At 54.8% G+C, this 14,100-nt stretch overlaps 6 protein-coding genes across 6 annotated transcripts; 3 read left to right on the forward strand and 3 right to left on the reverse strand.

Moving 5' to 3' along the window:
* Positions 1 to 109: 109 nt before the first annotated feature.
* On the forward strand, positions 110 to 3,012 carry BO70DRAFT_159218 (putative gamma-tubulin complex component GCP4). The gene has a single exon (XM_025538265.1). It carries the CDS (start codon positions 465 to 467, stop codon positions 2,844 to 2,846), a length of 2,382 nt encoding a protein of 793 aa, XP_025402214.1. The 5' UTR covers positions 110 to 464; the 3' UTR covers positions 2,847 to 3,012.
* Positions 3,013 to 3,829: 817 nt separating this feature from the next.
* Positions 3,830 to 5,279, forward strand: BO70DRAFT_159216 (uncharacterized protein). Its single transcript, XM_025538264.1, has one exon. The coding sequence runs from the start codon at positions 4,071 to 4,073 to the stop codon at positions 5,226 to 5,228; it is 1,158 nt and encodes a 385-aa protein (XP_025402215.1). The 5' UTR covers positions 3,830 to 4,070; the 3' UTR covers positions 5,229 to 5,279.
* Positions 5,280 to 5,351: 72 nt separating this feature from the next.
* Positions 5,352 to 6,412, forward strand: BO70DRAFT_393547 (putative short chain dehydrogenase/oxidoreductase; the record flags this gene model as incomplete). The annotated part of the gene is made up of 2 exons (XM_025546382.1): positions 5,352 to 5,565; positions 5,736 to 6,412. 2 exons carry the CDS (start codon positions 5,352 to 5,354, stop codon positions 6,410 to 6,412), a joined length of 891 nt encoding a protein of 296 aa, XP_025402216.1.
* Positions 6,413 to 6,856: 444 nt separating this feature from the next.
* Positions 6,857 to 9,013, reverse strand: BO70DRAFT_377484 (putative MFS transporter; the record flags this gene model as incomplete). Its single annotated transcript, XM_025545194.1, has 5 exons — positions 8,526 to 9,013; positions 7,788 to 8,467; positions 7,626 to 7,693; positions 6,918 to 7,567; positions 6,857 to 6,876 (listed from the first exon to the last, which is right to left on the reverse strand). The coding sequence occupies exons 1-5, from the start codon at positions 8,914 to 8,916 to the stop codon at positions 6,857 to 6,859; spliced, it is 1,809 nt and encodes a 602-aa protein (XP_025402217.1). The 5' UTR covers positions 8,917 to 9,013.
* Positions 9,014 to 9,196: 183 nt separating this feature from the next.
* BO70DRAFT_377485 (uncharacterized protein) lies at positions 9,197 to 10,262 on the reverse strand (the record flags this gene model as incomplete). The annotated part of the gene is made up of 2 exons (XM_025545195.1): positions 9,197 to 9,825; positions 9,881 to 10,262. 2 exons carry the CDS (start codon positions 10,260 to 10,262, stop codon positions 9,359 to 9,361), a joined length of 849 nt encoding a protein of 282 aa, XP_025402218.1. The 3' UTR covers positions 9,197 to 9,358.
* A 260-nt stretch (positions 10,263 to 10,522) lies between these two features.
* On the reverse strand, positions 10,523 to 12,054 carry BO70DRAFT_359338 (GILT family protein). The gene is made up of 2 exons (XM_025542516.1): positions 11,425 to 12,054; positions 10,523 to 11,365 (listed from the first exon to the last, which is right to left on the reverse strand). Exons 1-2 carry the CDS (start codon positions 11,850 to 11,852, stop codon positions 10,843 to 10,845), a joined length of 951 nt encoding a protein of 316 aa, XP_025402219.1. The 5' UTR covers positions 11,853 to 12,054; the 3' UTR covers positions 10,523 to 10,842.
* Positions 12,055 to 14,100: the final 2,046 nt, after the last annotated feature.

Below are 14,100 nucleotides of genomic sequence, written 5' to 3' on the forward strand. Positions count from 1 at the left end.
CCCCGCGGGCTTGGGCGGCAGGCGGAAAGAGGAAGGAACCAGGCGGATCAACCGCGGCGGTGATGCGGACGCCGCCATGGCTTTTCTTCGATGTATACACCCCCCCCAGGCCGCCTGGATACCACTGGAATAGCAGTGGCTCATGGCACCTGGCCTCTAGCTATCTCTTTGCAACCTGAACCACGAATGCCGGTCACTCCCGCATTTCTTCCTCGATCCCGTTCTCCCTCTTCGCTCTCCGCAGCCCGCGCGACGCGCCGCAGCGTTGCCAAACCGACGCGGTAGGCCTGACAACAGCCACACGCCTTTACATGTGTCGGTACGAGCTTTTGGGGTGTGGGCTTCTATACTGGCAGCGTCACAAATCGAAAGCAAATAAGGATCACCCTTTGAGGTCCGCTGCCACGTGTTATAACTTCCTGGGTGCTGGTCTGACTTGGTCGGTTTAGGGAGCTCCGCGCACAATGCTCCACGAGATCCTCCTCTCCCTCTCGGGCCAACCGTCGCCTCTTTTCGATTCCAGATCTGAGGGAGATGCTTTCCCACTGGTTTCCCCTCCGGAGAAAGCCCTCCTCGCCTCTCTTGCCCGTCTGAGCCGTCTCCATACCGAGCTGCGAGCACATACGACTCTCATCTCCGCCTCTCACCCTTCCGTCATTTGTCGTGCCGTCTCAACGGCTATCAGTTCACGCCACCTGGGGGAGTTTCAAAGGAAGATACTGGAGGTGGAGAAAGACATTCTGGTCGAAGACAGTGCTTATGTTGGTGGCTACGGGATCGTGCCGTTGTCAACAATCGTCAGGGAGTTTTCTCCCTGGGCACGACGACTGGAATGGCTCTGGGAGACCGTACGATTCATGTGGCACACTGACTCCCAGGACAGGAATCAAGTCTGTACTGGCGTGGCTTTGATTGATCACCTTCGGGGGGAATCGCAGACGGGATACGTGGACCTGAAAGAGATGGCATTGCACCTGGTTGGGATTGCAGAGACTGCTTGGATGAGGCAATTGTCTACCTGGCTGCTGTATGGGAATCTGCCCATCCTTGGGAAGTCTGACTTCTTCATTCAACGCGATCACGCGAGTGAGGATGGCCACCTTTCCGCAGTCGTGCAATTCGCCGTGCATCCAGAACTGCTGCCGCAATTTGTAACCGCTCACACAGCCTCCTCCATTCTGTTCATCGGGAAAACCTTGAACCTCATCCGGGCAAAGCGTAGTGCCCCCTCCGCAAACTCTTCAGCTGGCCTCTCGACTTCCCCAGTCACCCTACATGCAGAGCATATCGAGCATCTCGCTTCGTTGAAGTCACCTATATCCGCGTCGCGGTTATCAGGTGCTGTGAATTCGATCCGATTCTCTCTGTCGCAAAGCACGCTCTCCAAACTTCTCCCCTTACCCAAGATACTTGAGACTCTGTCGGTTCTGCATGATTTCCTACTGCTGAGACGCGGCGAATTTGCGACAGCACTCGTATCTCATGCCGACGCCCGTGTGCACGAAAGGTATCGAAAACACGAGCCTTCTACTTCCAGAAATCAGCCCTCAGGGGTCTTCAGAGGACTTTCTATGAAAGAAGGGGACGCAGTAACGGCTTTGTCACAGACACTGTCAGAGCTCTACTCGTTGCAAAATGAGGAGGATCCTGCAGATGATGCGCTTGACCTTGCGAAGGACTTGCTCCGGTTGTCGATCAAGGAGGATTCAAACGACAAGGCAGCGGCGATACCACCAGACATGACTGAAATCGATATGGGAGCCAACATTTCAGACGTTGCCTTTGATAACCTTCTTTTCCCAACGCCCACATCTCTTTCGGTCCAAGTCCGTCCACCTCTGGATCTGTTCCTTTCCGCATCCGATATCTCGATTTATTCGAAAATCCACTCGTATCTTCTGGGTATCCGTCGCGCCCAAATTCATTTGGGTGATCTGTGGAAGCATACATTCCTTCGAAAAGTTCACCCTTCCCCCTGGGGGCCCCCTCGCAGCAGTACACCTTACGGCCAGAGTAGACTCAAGGTCGGCAGACAAAGGGACAACACCAGGACCCAACAGATGAGACCCATCTGGGCAACAAGCAGCGCGTCCCTTTTCGTCCTGTCAGAGATTGGAAGTTATTTCCAGGGCGAAGTTATCAATGGTTCATGGCAGCACTTTCAGGAGTGGATTGAGGGTGGATCTCCATCGGGATCCCGGCCAGGGAGCGCCCACTCCTCAAAGAGTAAGCGTAGCGATCATCCGTTGGATACCGAAATCACGTCCGAAGCAGACTTTAGGCGCCCCGGCCAAACCATCCAGCGGCATGATCCCGAAACCCTGACGGCTGCGCACCGCCGGTACCTTTTCTGTCTTGTTGAATCGCTGTTCCTGACGGACGTACCATTCACCCAAGCTCTCCGAGCCTTGCTTACAAGTGTTGAGCACTTCCTTGCACTTGTCATTCGACTAGAAAGTATACAGCGCAACATGGATCTGGAGACCGACGAAGGTGTCATCGATGCCTTGGTGGATTACGCAGGGGAAGAGAGGGATGTATGGCAATCACTCAGCGCCGCGCGAGCCAGTGTCGAGGCGGGGATTAAGGACGCCGTGGCACGACTGAGAGACATCGACGACAGCCGATCTGGGGAGGGCCGGCAGATGTTTGGTTTTGTGAAGGACTCGCGCGAGAACTGGTCATTTCATCCCACGAACGGCCCGGCAACCGACCCTGGACTTTGCCAGTATGTGCCTCGAAAGGCCTCTGGGGTTGACCGACTACTCATGAAGCTAGACTTCGGCAATGCCAATGGAGGCATAGGTCTTGGTGCCGCAGCAGGGAATTTCGCCCGGATGGCATAGAATCCCGTCTATCGCGGGGTTGCATCTTGTTACTCGGGGCGTCATCAGCAATATCGAGGGCTCATCTCATGAACGGCGAAGCCATGGATGTCACGTTATGATTTATGAATAGCATGATTTGACGGTGTAAAACCGATATCCCAGCCACGATAGGGCGTTATAAGGTCACTTTCTTCGCCCATGCACCCCATGAAACGCAACTTGGGGCGAGTCGCGGCCATTTCGCAATGCCAATGCGACGCTTCTTCATTGCAGGGAGTTTATTTCTTCTGCTCGTGCCCGCCAGCAACAAGCACGTAACACCGTCGTGCGCCCTTCCGCATCTGAGCGTTGTCACGCGCTGGGGCTTGGACTTTGTCGCGGTCCAAGGATCCTCTCGTCGGTTAGACGGACACGATCGACAGTGCTACAACGAAGTATTGTGACTGCGACACCTCCATAGACGATTGTCTGTGGGAAGTCCACTTTACCTGGTCACAAGAGACTACTTAACCAAGGTCCAGCCAACTTGCTAGTCCATGCTTACATGCATAAATAGTACCTAGTAGGCATGGAGATACCACCGACAGACTCACGTCTCGTGGATACTCATGGCTTATCGTGCTGTGCTGTGTTGTGCTCGTGAAACGAAGATCACCCTCCTGAAGGATCAATCCATCCAGGACCCCTGCATATTTCCAACCGCTGGACGGAGTAACTATTGAATAGTGATGTGTTGTTGATAAAAGTCTGCCGATGCACATGACCGGTTTCGGGCTGACCTCGGATTACCCAAACGGGATAGCCGGGCTTGAGCTTGGAGGGCCAGATTCACGATCGGACGCCCGAGACATTCCTTCTGGATCTTTTCTTGGCCCTCCTTCTCTTCTGGGCTGGCACACGGCCGTGGATGGGTTCAGCCCAGTCAGATTGCTAATCGGTGCAAGGGGTGGTCAAGTCGACTGAGCCGTGAAGGACAGGAGGGTGACTGGGCCGATCTCAAGGAATTACTAGGTACGGAGTACGCCCTGGCATGTCCTGATCGTGAATGTGAATATGCTATGCTGTCGGCCCAAGAGCTCAGTCTTCGGGATGTCATTTTTCGGAAGCCTCGCGCGACAGTGGCAAAAGTACTGAGCTGCTCGGCAGGGCTGTTTCCGGGGTAGAGCCGGGAAAGGGGAGCAGACGAGGAAGGGTGAAGGGCCTATCGGGGAATTATCTGGCAGGCCACCGACAATTTGGAGGATGCAGGATGCAGGATGCAGGATGCAGATGATGGACATCTCATGTGCCCAAACCAAATGGCTTGATATTGACTACCGAAAAAAAGCCCCAAGCGTGGGGAAAACGGCAGCCGGGACATCTAGAAGGCTTCGAAGGAGTGAGGGTCCGAACCAAACCAGCAACACCAGCAAGGACAACACCCGCAATCCTCCTGATCCCTCCTGCATTACACCACCACTGCGATGCCGAGACCGTTATTGGAGGGTCCATTCCGTGGAAACCCCAGATGGATACGACGGGAGACCTCCCACGCTCCCAGCTGTCCGGCCTTTGTCCTCTTCCTCCACGGCTATTTTTGTCCAGCAGCAAAGACATCCGTGGAATCATTCTCCACCCCACCTGAGAGACAGCTGGTTCTCCTCCTTCCCCACTTTCCGAGCTGTTTTGACCGCTAGTGTCAGTGTCGCAGTGTCGCAGCCCCAGTTCGAGTTCGAATCTGATCCCGCAGCTCGGTCTCCCCGTACACGGGAATCCCGCTCTACTCTGGTGGGCCATTTTCATTTTTATTCCAATCAATCAATCAATCGATCGATCGATGAATGGTCGTCCTCTGTTGCTTGCTTGCCGCCTTCAGCAGCCAAGCAATGGACCCGGCCAAGTCATGATCCTCCCCCTGTCTATCTATTGTGCAATGTGCACGGTGATGCGTATGCGCCCGGTCCCCATCCCCCATCCCTGGCCCTGTGGCAAGCTTCCCGGGGCATACATACGGTACATAGCTTATGCATAGAGGAGGCGGGCGTGGTACCGTGGACCAAGAGGTCTGGGTCTCGAAGTCATCGTGAAAACAGCCTAGAATCTGACAATAGACCCATCGAGGCAATCACGCGAGCCTTCGTGTTTTCCCCCCCCCTTCTCTCCTTTCTAAGTTGGGTTCGTCTTGTGCGACAGCGAGACATTTGCTCTCCTGGCGTAGACTCTTCAGGATCTATAAACCCCAGGCCCCTCCGACGAGCCAGACCATGGAAACGACGACATTCCGTAGCCATCGCGACTTCGTGGGTAGCAAGTCTCTCTCCTCTCTTCTCCTCTCCTCTCCTCTTCTATTCCTTTCGCGTGCATCTGTTTTCATCTTATCCATTCTTAATCCTTAATCCATCTACATACGGTGACACCTAATTATCTTGCTCTCCTCTGCCTACCGTAGCCATGCGTTTCGCACTGTGTCGGTCGCTGTCAGCACTATCTCCTGCCCGCTCAGCAGCATCAGCAGCAGCAGCATCAGCATGGGCTCCCTCCGCGATGGCGATGGTTCAGCCACGGCTGTACTCGACTACCACCACCCCCCACAGCGCACATCACATCCAGACCCGCATTCCCGATCTGAAGGCTGAGCCCAAGAAGTCTCACCGGTTCCGCGAGTTCGACCTCGAGGACCGCGTCTACGCCATCACCGGCGGTGGACGCGGACTGGGTCTCGCCATGGCTGAAGCTCTGATGGAAGCTGGCGCAAAAGGTACGTACTATATACTACTATCTATACTTAGCCCTGCTATCTAACCCAACCACCCTCCTCACCCTTCCCTTACCCTCACCTCCACTCCCATCCCCATCCCACAAACAACCCCAAAGCCAAGCCAAGTCATGCCCATGCCCATGCCCATGCCATGCTAACCCAAAGACCAGTCTACTGCCTCGACCGCCTCACGACCCCACACCCCGACTTCCTCGCGGCACAAGAACACAGCCAAACGCACGGAGGCAGCCTCAGCTACCACCAAATCGACGTGCGAGACGAATCCTCCGTAAACAGTCTCTTCGCGCACATCGCCTCACAGCACCAACGCCTCGACGGCCTGATCGCGGCCGCGGGGGTCAACCACCTCCAAAGCGCCCTGTCGCACACCCAAACGGCGCTGAACGAAGTCATGCAAATCAACTACAACGGGGTCTTCAACTCGGCGACGGCCGCCGCGCGCCAGATGTTCCAGTACCAGCAGAAGGGCTCCATCCTGCTGATCGCCAGCATGAGCGGGCTGATCGCCAACAAGGGCATGACGTCCCCCGTGTACAACTCGTCCAAGGCGGCGGTGATCCAGCTGTCCAGGTCCTTGGCCATGGAGTGGGGGAGGCATGGCATCAGGGTGAATAGTCTGTGTCCGGGGCATATTATTACCCCCATGGTGGAGCAGGTGTTTGAGCAGAATCCGGCTGCTAGGGCCGTTTGGGAGGCCGAGAATATGCTCGGGAGGTTGGCCGTGCCGGAGGAGTTTAGGGGCGCGGCTCTGTTTGCGTTGAGTGATGCGAGTAGCTTTATGACGGGGAGTACGTTGTTGATTGATGGGGGGCATACGGCGTGGTAGATTGGATTTGGTGGTGGTGGTGGTGGTGGTGACGGGGTTTGGTTTGGTTTGGTTTAGGGGGAAAGATTGGAATTTGTGAGTGATATGGGGTGGTCAAAACGTGGATGAACGGATGCATATACATAGCATAGGTAGGTATGTATTACCTACTACGGACGAGGGTTTCCAAAACAGCAGGGGAAAAAAAAGCATGAATGCCCAGTTTCAATGGCATACCGAATGGGCTTCCCGTTTTTTTGTATCATACGACTTTTGATTCATTTTCTCGTGCTCTCTCTGTTGCAAGTTTCAGTATGATGATCAAGCGCATTAATCCTATCTAGTTTATTCTTTACTGAGGGGGGTTGTTCTCTAGGTCTAGGTCTCTAATCCAAAATGGTATGATTGTTTCATTTTTTTCCCAATATCCTCTACCCATTCATTATCCAAATCGAGTCGGACTCATCAACCTATCTCAGAAACATCTATATACCGACAACATAGATAGTACGACCAACCAACCTACAAAATATACTCAAACTTCTCCCCATCCTCCTCTCTCCACCCCCTCCCCTCCCCCTTCCACCCATAAGCACCTCCCTCTCCGCCCCACCACCCTCCATCTCCATCTCAAACCCTTCCTCCTCTCCCACCCCCTCCCCCCTACCCATTTTATTCCTCCTCATCTCCAGCCGAAGCAACCACCTCAACCCCCCCGCCAACACCGCAACCCCCAACATAAAGCTCCCACAAATCGCCATACCCTGGACATACCACGGCCCCTGAGTCGCAGGATACAGCCTCGTACCTAGTAGCGGCCCACACTGCCCCACGATATTCATCAGCGCAACGCTGGCGCCCTTAGCCTCCCCCGCGGGACGGTTATCCATCGTCCAGGTGATGATCAGCGTGATGGCGGAGAAGAAGCCCGCGACGGCCGGGTAGACGCAGAGATAGCGGATGGCGATGTGCACGGGGGCTGGGAGCGAGGCGTGGAAGTGGCCTGTGAGGGCGATGACAAAGTAGGCGGTTGAGGAGAGCAGGGCGTGGAGGATTAGGTAGGGACTGCGGGTGCGGGTGCGGTCCGAGAGGTGGGAGGTTAGGAGGACGGTGACGAAGGCGACTAGGTAGGGGGGCGCGGAGAGGGCTTGCGATGTTAGGGGGGTGTAGCCCATGCTAAATTGTGGATGGTTAGTTGGGGGTGGGTGATGGGGAAAAGAATGAGGGAGCTTACTCTTGGATGATGGTGGGGAGGAAGACAGGCATGGAGCTGAAGGCGACGTTGCAGCTGAAGAACATAAGCTGTGAAGAGGGTGGCTGTTAGTTTGTTTCGCGTTGAAGATACATAGATGGCTGTGGGGTAGATTGGGAGGGTTGGGCTTGAGGGCAAACTAACAGCTGTTATGTAGGATTTGGGATCGCATAGTGTCTTTGTGACTTCTTTCCAGTTGAAAGGCTTCTGTTTCTGTTGCTGCTGCTGCTGCTGCTGATGGTGTTTGTGGTTGGGACTTCTCTCGTCCATGCGCAGCTGTGCGATTGCTCGCTGTCGGGGTTTGAGGAATGCAGCACTCCCCGGTGTATCGGGGATGACGAACCAGGCGATGACGGCGACAATGATACTTGGGAATCCTTCGACGAGAAATAGGGTGCGCCAGGGTGCGATGGGCCCGTTGTTACTGAGCCGGACAATAAGCCAGGCGAGACTGCTGGCAAACGATGAGGCCAGGGGAGCGGCGGAGATGAAGAGCCCGTTTCGGAAGGCCAGCTCCTCGCGTTTGTAGAATAGCGAGAGATAGAAGGGGACGCCCGGACCGAAGGCCGCTTCGGTGATCCCGAGAGCTGCTCGGAGGAAGACCAGGGCGCCGAATGAGGTGGACAGCGACTGAAGGGAGGCGACAAGACCCCAACCGAAGACGCAGAGGGCGATGTAGACGTGCGGACGGACCAATCTGTACATCAGGGTCATCCATTCGAAGAGGATGTATGTGACGTAGAAGGCCGTGAGGAGCCATTCATATTGCGAGGATGACAGACGCAGGTCGTCCGCGAGACCGGCGATTTTGGCATTTCCAATATCTGGTTGGTGTTAGCTAGTTGATGGATGGATATCGTGGATGACGGAGATAGCACGGACTGGAGCGATCCAAAAAGGAAAGTAGATAGAGAAGAGCTAGGAATGGGACAAGTTTCCGATCGAACTGTTTGACGACCTGCCGTTCTTCCTCTTTGGTATACTTCGGCGTGCGTCTACTGGATCGGGGCCGGATCTCTTCGTCTTCATATGAGTCGTAGCCTTCGTCGATTTCGTCGTCGTCGTCGTCGGAATCCTGATCCCCGTCCGTGCTGAAATCGGTCTGCACTTTCAGGGACCCCGCGGGGGGACGCTCTGCGTTCAGGCTGGGAGAGTCGCCCTGTTCGGATCTATCGGACACGGGGGTATACTGCGCAATTGAGGACGATCCGCTGCTGGGGATGGAGGGGACGGAAGAGATGGCCTCGGTCGGCCCCGGGCGCAAGGAGGCCATCTGGGTGGGTTCGGGGGTTGCGGGGGATTGCGGGGTCTAGAAAGGCATGTCTCGCGGGGATTCTGAGACCACTACTCCGGATGGGGGGATATTTGTGATATATTCTCTGGCAGAGAACACAATGGATATGATGCGATTCGAGGGATTAAATAGATAAGTTACAGCGAAGGAGGAGATCGGAGGGCACGTGGCAGCCGCTAAAGCTTGTGATTTGCGCCAAGCAACGGTGGAGGGTCTCGGTCTTCCTGCCAGGAGTCACTTAAGTTCGTCCGCATTCGTCTGTCCCTCTCCTCGTCCCCCCTGAGCCACATGGTGAGAATTTCAGCATTCATATTGGTAGATAGCACAACTCGTGTCAACCTCGGGTCTCAATGTCTCGGATACGAGCGATCGATCATTCCTCCATATCCAACCACCACGCCAGCCCATCTGGTAGACGACTTCATCTATAATCACGAGGCCGGTAAGAATCGACACTCCGATGGGACCGTCTCCGTTTAGTATGCCTGAGATGTCGTCTGCCGGAGTCCTTAAAAGGCTCATCGAAATGGCGTGCTCTTCCCCCAGACAGCTGAGCGGCCTTGTCCTTTGCCATCTCGAACGAATACTTGATATCCGAGACGAGAGGATGGTCCGCCATGCCGTTCGCCTGGAGGTACAAAAGCGTATTCTCGGCCGTGTCGCGGAGGTATCGAACCAAGCTGAGGAGGTCCACGCCATCGCGCTTCTTCTCGCCGTAGTATTCGCTCTTAGCCAGACGGTAGACCTCGATCAGACGGTCCGCCTGTGCTCGGAGGCGATCGTCATCGAAGCTCGAGACTTCGTTGCGGGACATCGATGCGTGATCGGGCTTTTTGTCCTCTTCGTCGGCACTTGCGGTTCTGTCCGTGGTGTGTCCGGATTCCGTAGCTGCGAGGGTTGTGAGAAAGATGCAGAGTCCCATGTGAAGAGGAGGGAGATATACCTCTGGTCAGTGCGCTTTCAAGACTGACATGGTCGTCGATCTTCTGTCGGTCCAGGGAGCCAGGTGAGGTTGGGACGATTCCCAGAAACTCGGCCAAGTACAGCTCGAGCGCGCCGGTGTCTCGGGGGTCATCGCCGTGGTTCGACAGAATCAACAGAGCGCTGTCGTAGACGGTGATCTGCGCGTCCTCGATGTCCTTGGACCGAGATTGAACGAGCAAGACATGGCGTCGGATAGCGTTCATGAGAGAAGTCAGTCCATCTGCGTTCCGGAGAAAATCACGCAAGGCTGGGCTGGGTTCATTGCTGCGGTCGTATTTCTGCACCAGCTCATCCACCTTCCGATTGAAGGATTTGGAGAGATGGATGCTGTGGCTGGGCATGATTGATATCCCGATGACGTACGTGTCTTTGAGGATATACCACGATCTGCCGGAGTAGGAGACAGACAAAGGGAGATGTTTGGGTCGGCGATGGTGGGGGATGGGCCAACGAGTTTTCAAAACAAGAAGCACGATGCAACGAGGGGGGGGCACAGCGTGAGCAGGGTTTTGTGTACGTGTGGTTTGTATAGTTTGTGCAGTACGTGTAGGACATGTAGGGACAGGAAGAAAAAAGCTACATGTTAGAAGTGAATGGTCGCCGGAGCTTTGGACTGGAGAGCAATGCTCGGTTGTAGGAGGGTGGATGTGCTGGTGCACGCCTGGTTGACATGATAGCAGACAAGCAAACGGGATAGATGCCGACCGTTTGACGACTTGAGTAGACTAGGAGGAAAACCGAATACTAGATGCCACGAGTTGAGTAATGATAATTACAATTAGACTTCCCATGCACACTCAGTGGTCAACAGCCTGTCAGGATTAAATATACAAATAGGCCTCCGTAGATTATCTCCTTTGCAACGCAAGTCCAGTCTCACGTCAGTCGTAACACATTAGTATGGCCGTTCCACCGCTCAACTTAGTTGGCCTTCTCCCAGAGCTTCTTCACTTCGTCCACCAGCGCTGAGACCTTGCTGCCCTGTCCCTCTTGGGCGCAGTCTTTCCAGACCCCACCGTCTCGAACGCACCAGACAGTGTTGTTCACTCGAAGGGTGCAGCTTCTTTTGACACCGAGCTTCTCGCTGTGCAGAGCACTCTTCCGCAACAGAGCAATGCCACTCAACGGTGTCCGCAGGCGGTCCTCATCGTCATGATCGGGGTCATCGTTCTCCTGGCTGGCACACCGGTTCAAGGCCTCGAAATCGATCCCATGCTCCAGAGCGCACTGCTCGACCAACTCACGCTTCGGGATGTCATGATACGAGCTGATCAGGCAGTTGGCGAAGCCAAGAGACCGAATAGTAGGGGTACGCGACTCCGTGGAAGAGACAGCGTCGGCCCCCCGAGGGAAGGGTAAGTTCGCCGCACAGAGTATGAGCATGTCCCCGATACACTCGGTGGGACCGTGCATGCACTGGATCTCCGACGATTTGTTGGATACACTGGCGGTGTTATTAGCCTTAGCCTTGTATACAAATTTGTTCGAACAGGATCGACGCACCTAGCAATGAAAGACAAGTCAAAGTCGACCTTATCGCTGATCTGCTCCATCGCAGGTAGGACCAGCTGTTGCAGGCAGTCCCGCGCATCCGGACATTTGCTCATGACGTGAGCCTCCAAAGGGACTTTGTTACTCGATAGGAGTCGGGCCGGCGGAAACACCTCGTGCAGGGGCCCCATCAAGGGGGCTTCAAGCGACGAAGCATCGGGGTGTCTCCTCCCTCGATGGCACGAGGGGAGCTTGAGGTCGGAAATCGAAATGGGGCCCCAGGAAAATGCCAGGAAGATCAACGAAACGATTCCCAGGCAGGCGGCGAGTCGAGCGACGACCCGGTCGCGTCGGGTGCTGATCGGGCGCGCAACGGCAGACTCGGAGGTGTCAACAAAGCCGGAATGGTCGGGCTTGGGGGGATCCTGGAATTTCTCCATCTTCGCTACTACCTGCACCTGGTACTTGAACGGTAGCAACCGGGGGTAGTCGAGGGGGAAAAGGTGGAGGCGAAAGGAGTGACGGAGGATGCGATCGGAAGAAGGACCGGTACGGTGTGGGGAGATGAGATCCAGTGATGCGACTCGGCGGGGTTTCCGCCTGCAAACCCAGGAATCCCTCCGTCTTCGCGTTACACTTACACCAACTCCCCCCGGTCATGATTCATGAGTCCCGTCATCCTCGCCTGAGACAGCGATTCAATGATATATGTACTGTTCCGTGGACTCTTGCCTGCGCATCTGGAGAATGAACCCGTCTGCCACCGGTCAATGAGCGCTAAGAGCCGCACTACTACACAGGGCCACAGAGGACTCATTGAGGTTGCATCGCGTCCTCTGCCTCGAGAGTTTTACTTGGGGAGACCTCCCCCGGTATATCCCGGGCATATTCCACTCTGCTTACCGTGCAGAAAAAGGTAGCAGCACCGATGACCTGCTGTGGAGCAATCTCTACACTTTCTCCCAGCAACTAGATAAGCAACTCACGGCGGATACAATAATGAGATCGGGACCGTCGCTGGAACAAGGCCCACCAGAACCGCTGTCATGCAGGGACATACAATGCTTGGCAGCGAGAGTCTCGATTTAAGGACATTCACCTTGCAGCTGAAGCTGGTCAATAAATGACACACATGGACTCTACTGGCCGAGGCTCCACAAACCCTGCACGTTAGAACTACAGACTACTACGGACTAGTCGCTGGTCATTCGAGTTGCTTTTGTTTCCAGAATCCGGCGCATGGCAGCGGGTTGTATAGGAAGCGGGCGGCGCAATCAAGAGGTGCAATCTTTGCGAACTTCAGTTTCCAGAAAACTGCAACGCATGACATGATTCTGATTACTACTTGTATTGTTCGATAGGCCATGTAAGACCGAACCATGGAATGGCCGGTAGATGACAACATCAGGCCTAACTATCACCAGCGCTTACTTGGGGCCTCATGCTTAGCTGGGTTGCAGAAATATCCACTTGGCAGTCCTGGCACGCTACGGGGTACAGACCTCAGGAGACGCCCCTGTCAAGGACCAAGGGACTCCGTATCTATAGTAGTCTGTTCTGTTGACTACAACGCCATTGACACTAGTCGAGGAAGCAGAGTGGCTCTCCACGTCATCGAGAACGTTTCTGGCCAGGAGAAAACCAATCTCAAAACGACTAGAGAGCTAGGCCAACCTGCTATGCCGGACTACAGGGTCCGGTGGTCCTAGTTCTAGCCGGTATGGCGCAGATCGCAGGGCCAGTCTGCTGCCATCTCGGACTCTCCGCAGGCTATCTTTCCTCCTGCCCCAACTTCCCCCAACCAACGGCTCTCCGACTTCGGAGGTAGGACCAACGGGTGTGGTATAGAGATAGTACGGTACCCGTCTGACGCGATCTAGTCGGCACAAAAAAACCGAGATTTGCGTATATGCTCGGGGTGGTGTACCGGATGCTCGCAATTCCTTCGTCCCAAGACCAAGACCAGCCTGCAATTGGACTTTATCGACTAGGGTACCGCAGCGTTAGGACTAGTTAGTACATAGAGCCCCAACAGAGAAGTGGAATTCAGGCATCGCCAAGATGGCAAGTTCTGGCGACGGACTCGGTCAAATTGGCGGGCTTATATCGCTTTGACCACATGGTCAGTTGATGTAGTTGTGACTGGAAGCTGGAAGCCCGCTTACACACTTAGCTTTTCAGAATGACGGTTGAACCGGAAAGGAGAACGTCACTTCGGATGCGATGCTGTATACGAAGGAGCGCGGAGGTCGAAGCGCCCTTTCCATCTTACGCTTCCCGGTCCACCCAGACAGTTCTTTCAACGAATTGGAGTTGGCAGTTAGCGTCCTAAGGCTTGGAGACCTTCGGGTTCTGACTCGAGAGTGGTGATGTTGAGTCTGTGCATGTCGGAAGGCTGTATCGCCCCACCCTCTACCACATGGCTTACTTTTTTGAGGGATGAAGGCCGTTTTCCTCGGCCCCCCCCCCTCTTGCCTGATCTGGGTTTCCCCGTCGGTTGTGATAAAGCTGACTAGTCGTCTTGCTTCATGGTTAGATGTTTGCTTTAGCGTCGAGGTAGACTGGAGCAAGATCGCATTGAAACGGGGGCAGAGGGATATGGACACGAGTAGGAAGGGGCCTGAAAGGAGGGAGACGAATTAAGGTGAAAAAAAAAAAAAAAAAAAAGCAACGAGCAATAATCAATAA

Source organism: Aspergillus heteromorphus, assembly GCF_003184545.1.
Source record: "Aspergillus heteromorphus CBS 117.55 chromosome Unknown BO70scaffold_4, whole genome shotgun sequence".
NCBI lineage: Eukaryota > Fungi > Ascomycota > Eurotiomycetes > Eurotiales > Aspergillaceae > Aspergillus > Aspergillus heteromorphus.

What these genes read in the sequence shown, in the direction of transcription:
- BO70DRAFT_159216 (XM_025538264.1), top strand. Translation starts at nt 4,071, where the DNA reads ATGCAGGATGCAGGATGCAGGATGCAGATGATGGACATCTCATGTGCC.
- BO70DRAFT_159218 (XM_025538265.1), top strand. Translation starts at nt 465, where the DNA reads ATGCTCCACGAGATCCTCCTCTCCCTCTCGGGCCAACCGTCGCCTCTT.
- BO70DRAFT_359338 (XM_025542516.1), bottom strand. Translation starts at nt 11,852, where the DNA reads ATGGAGAAATTCCAGGATCCCCCCAAGCCCGACCATTCCGGCTTTGTT. An exon ending in GACTTGTCTTTCATTGCTAG is followed by an intron (nt 11,366 to 11,424) that starts GTGCGTCGATCC and finishes TAACACCGCCAG; the next exon opens with TGTATCCAACAAATCGTCGG.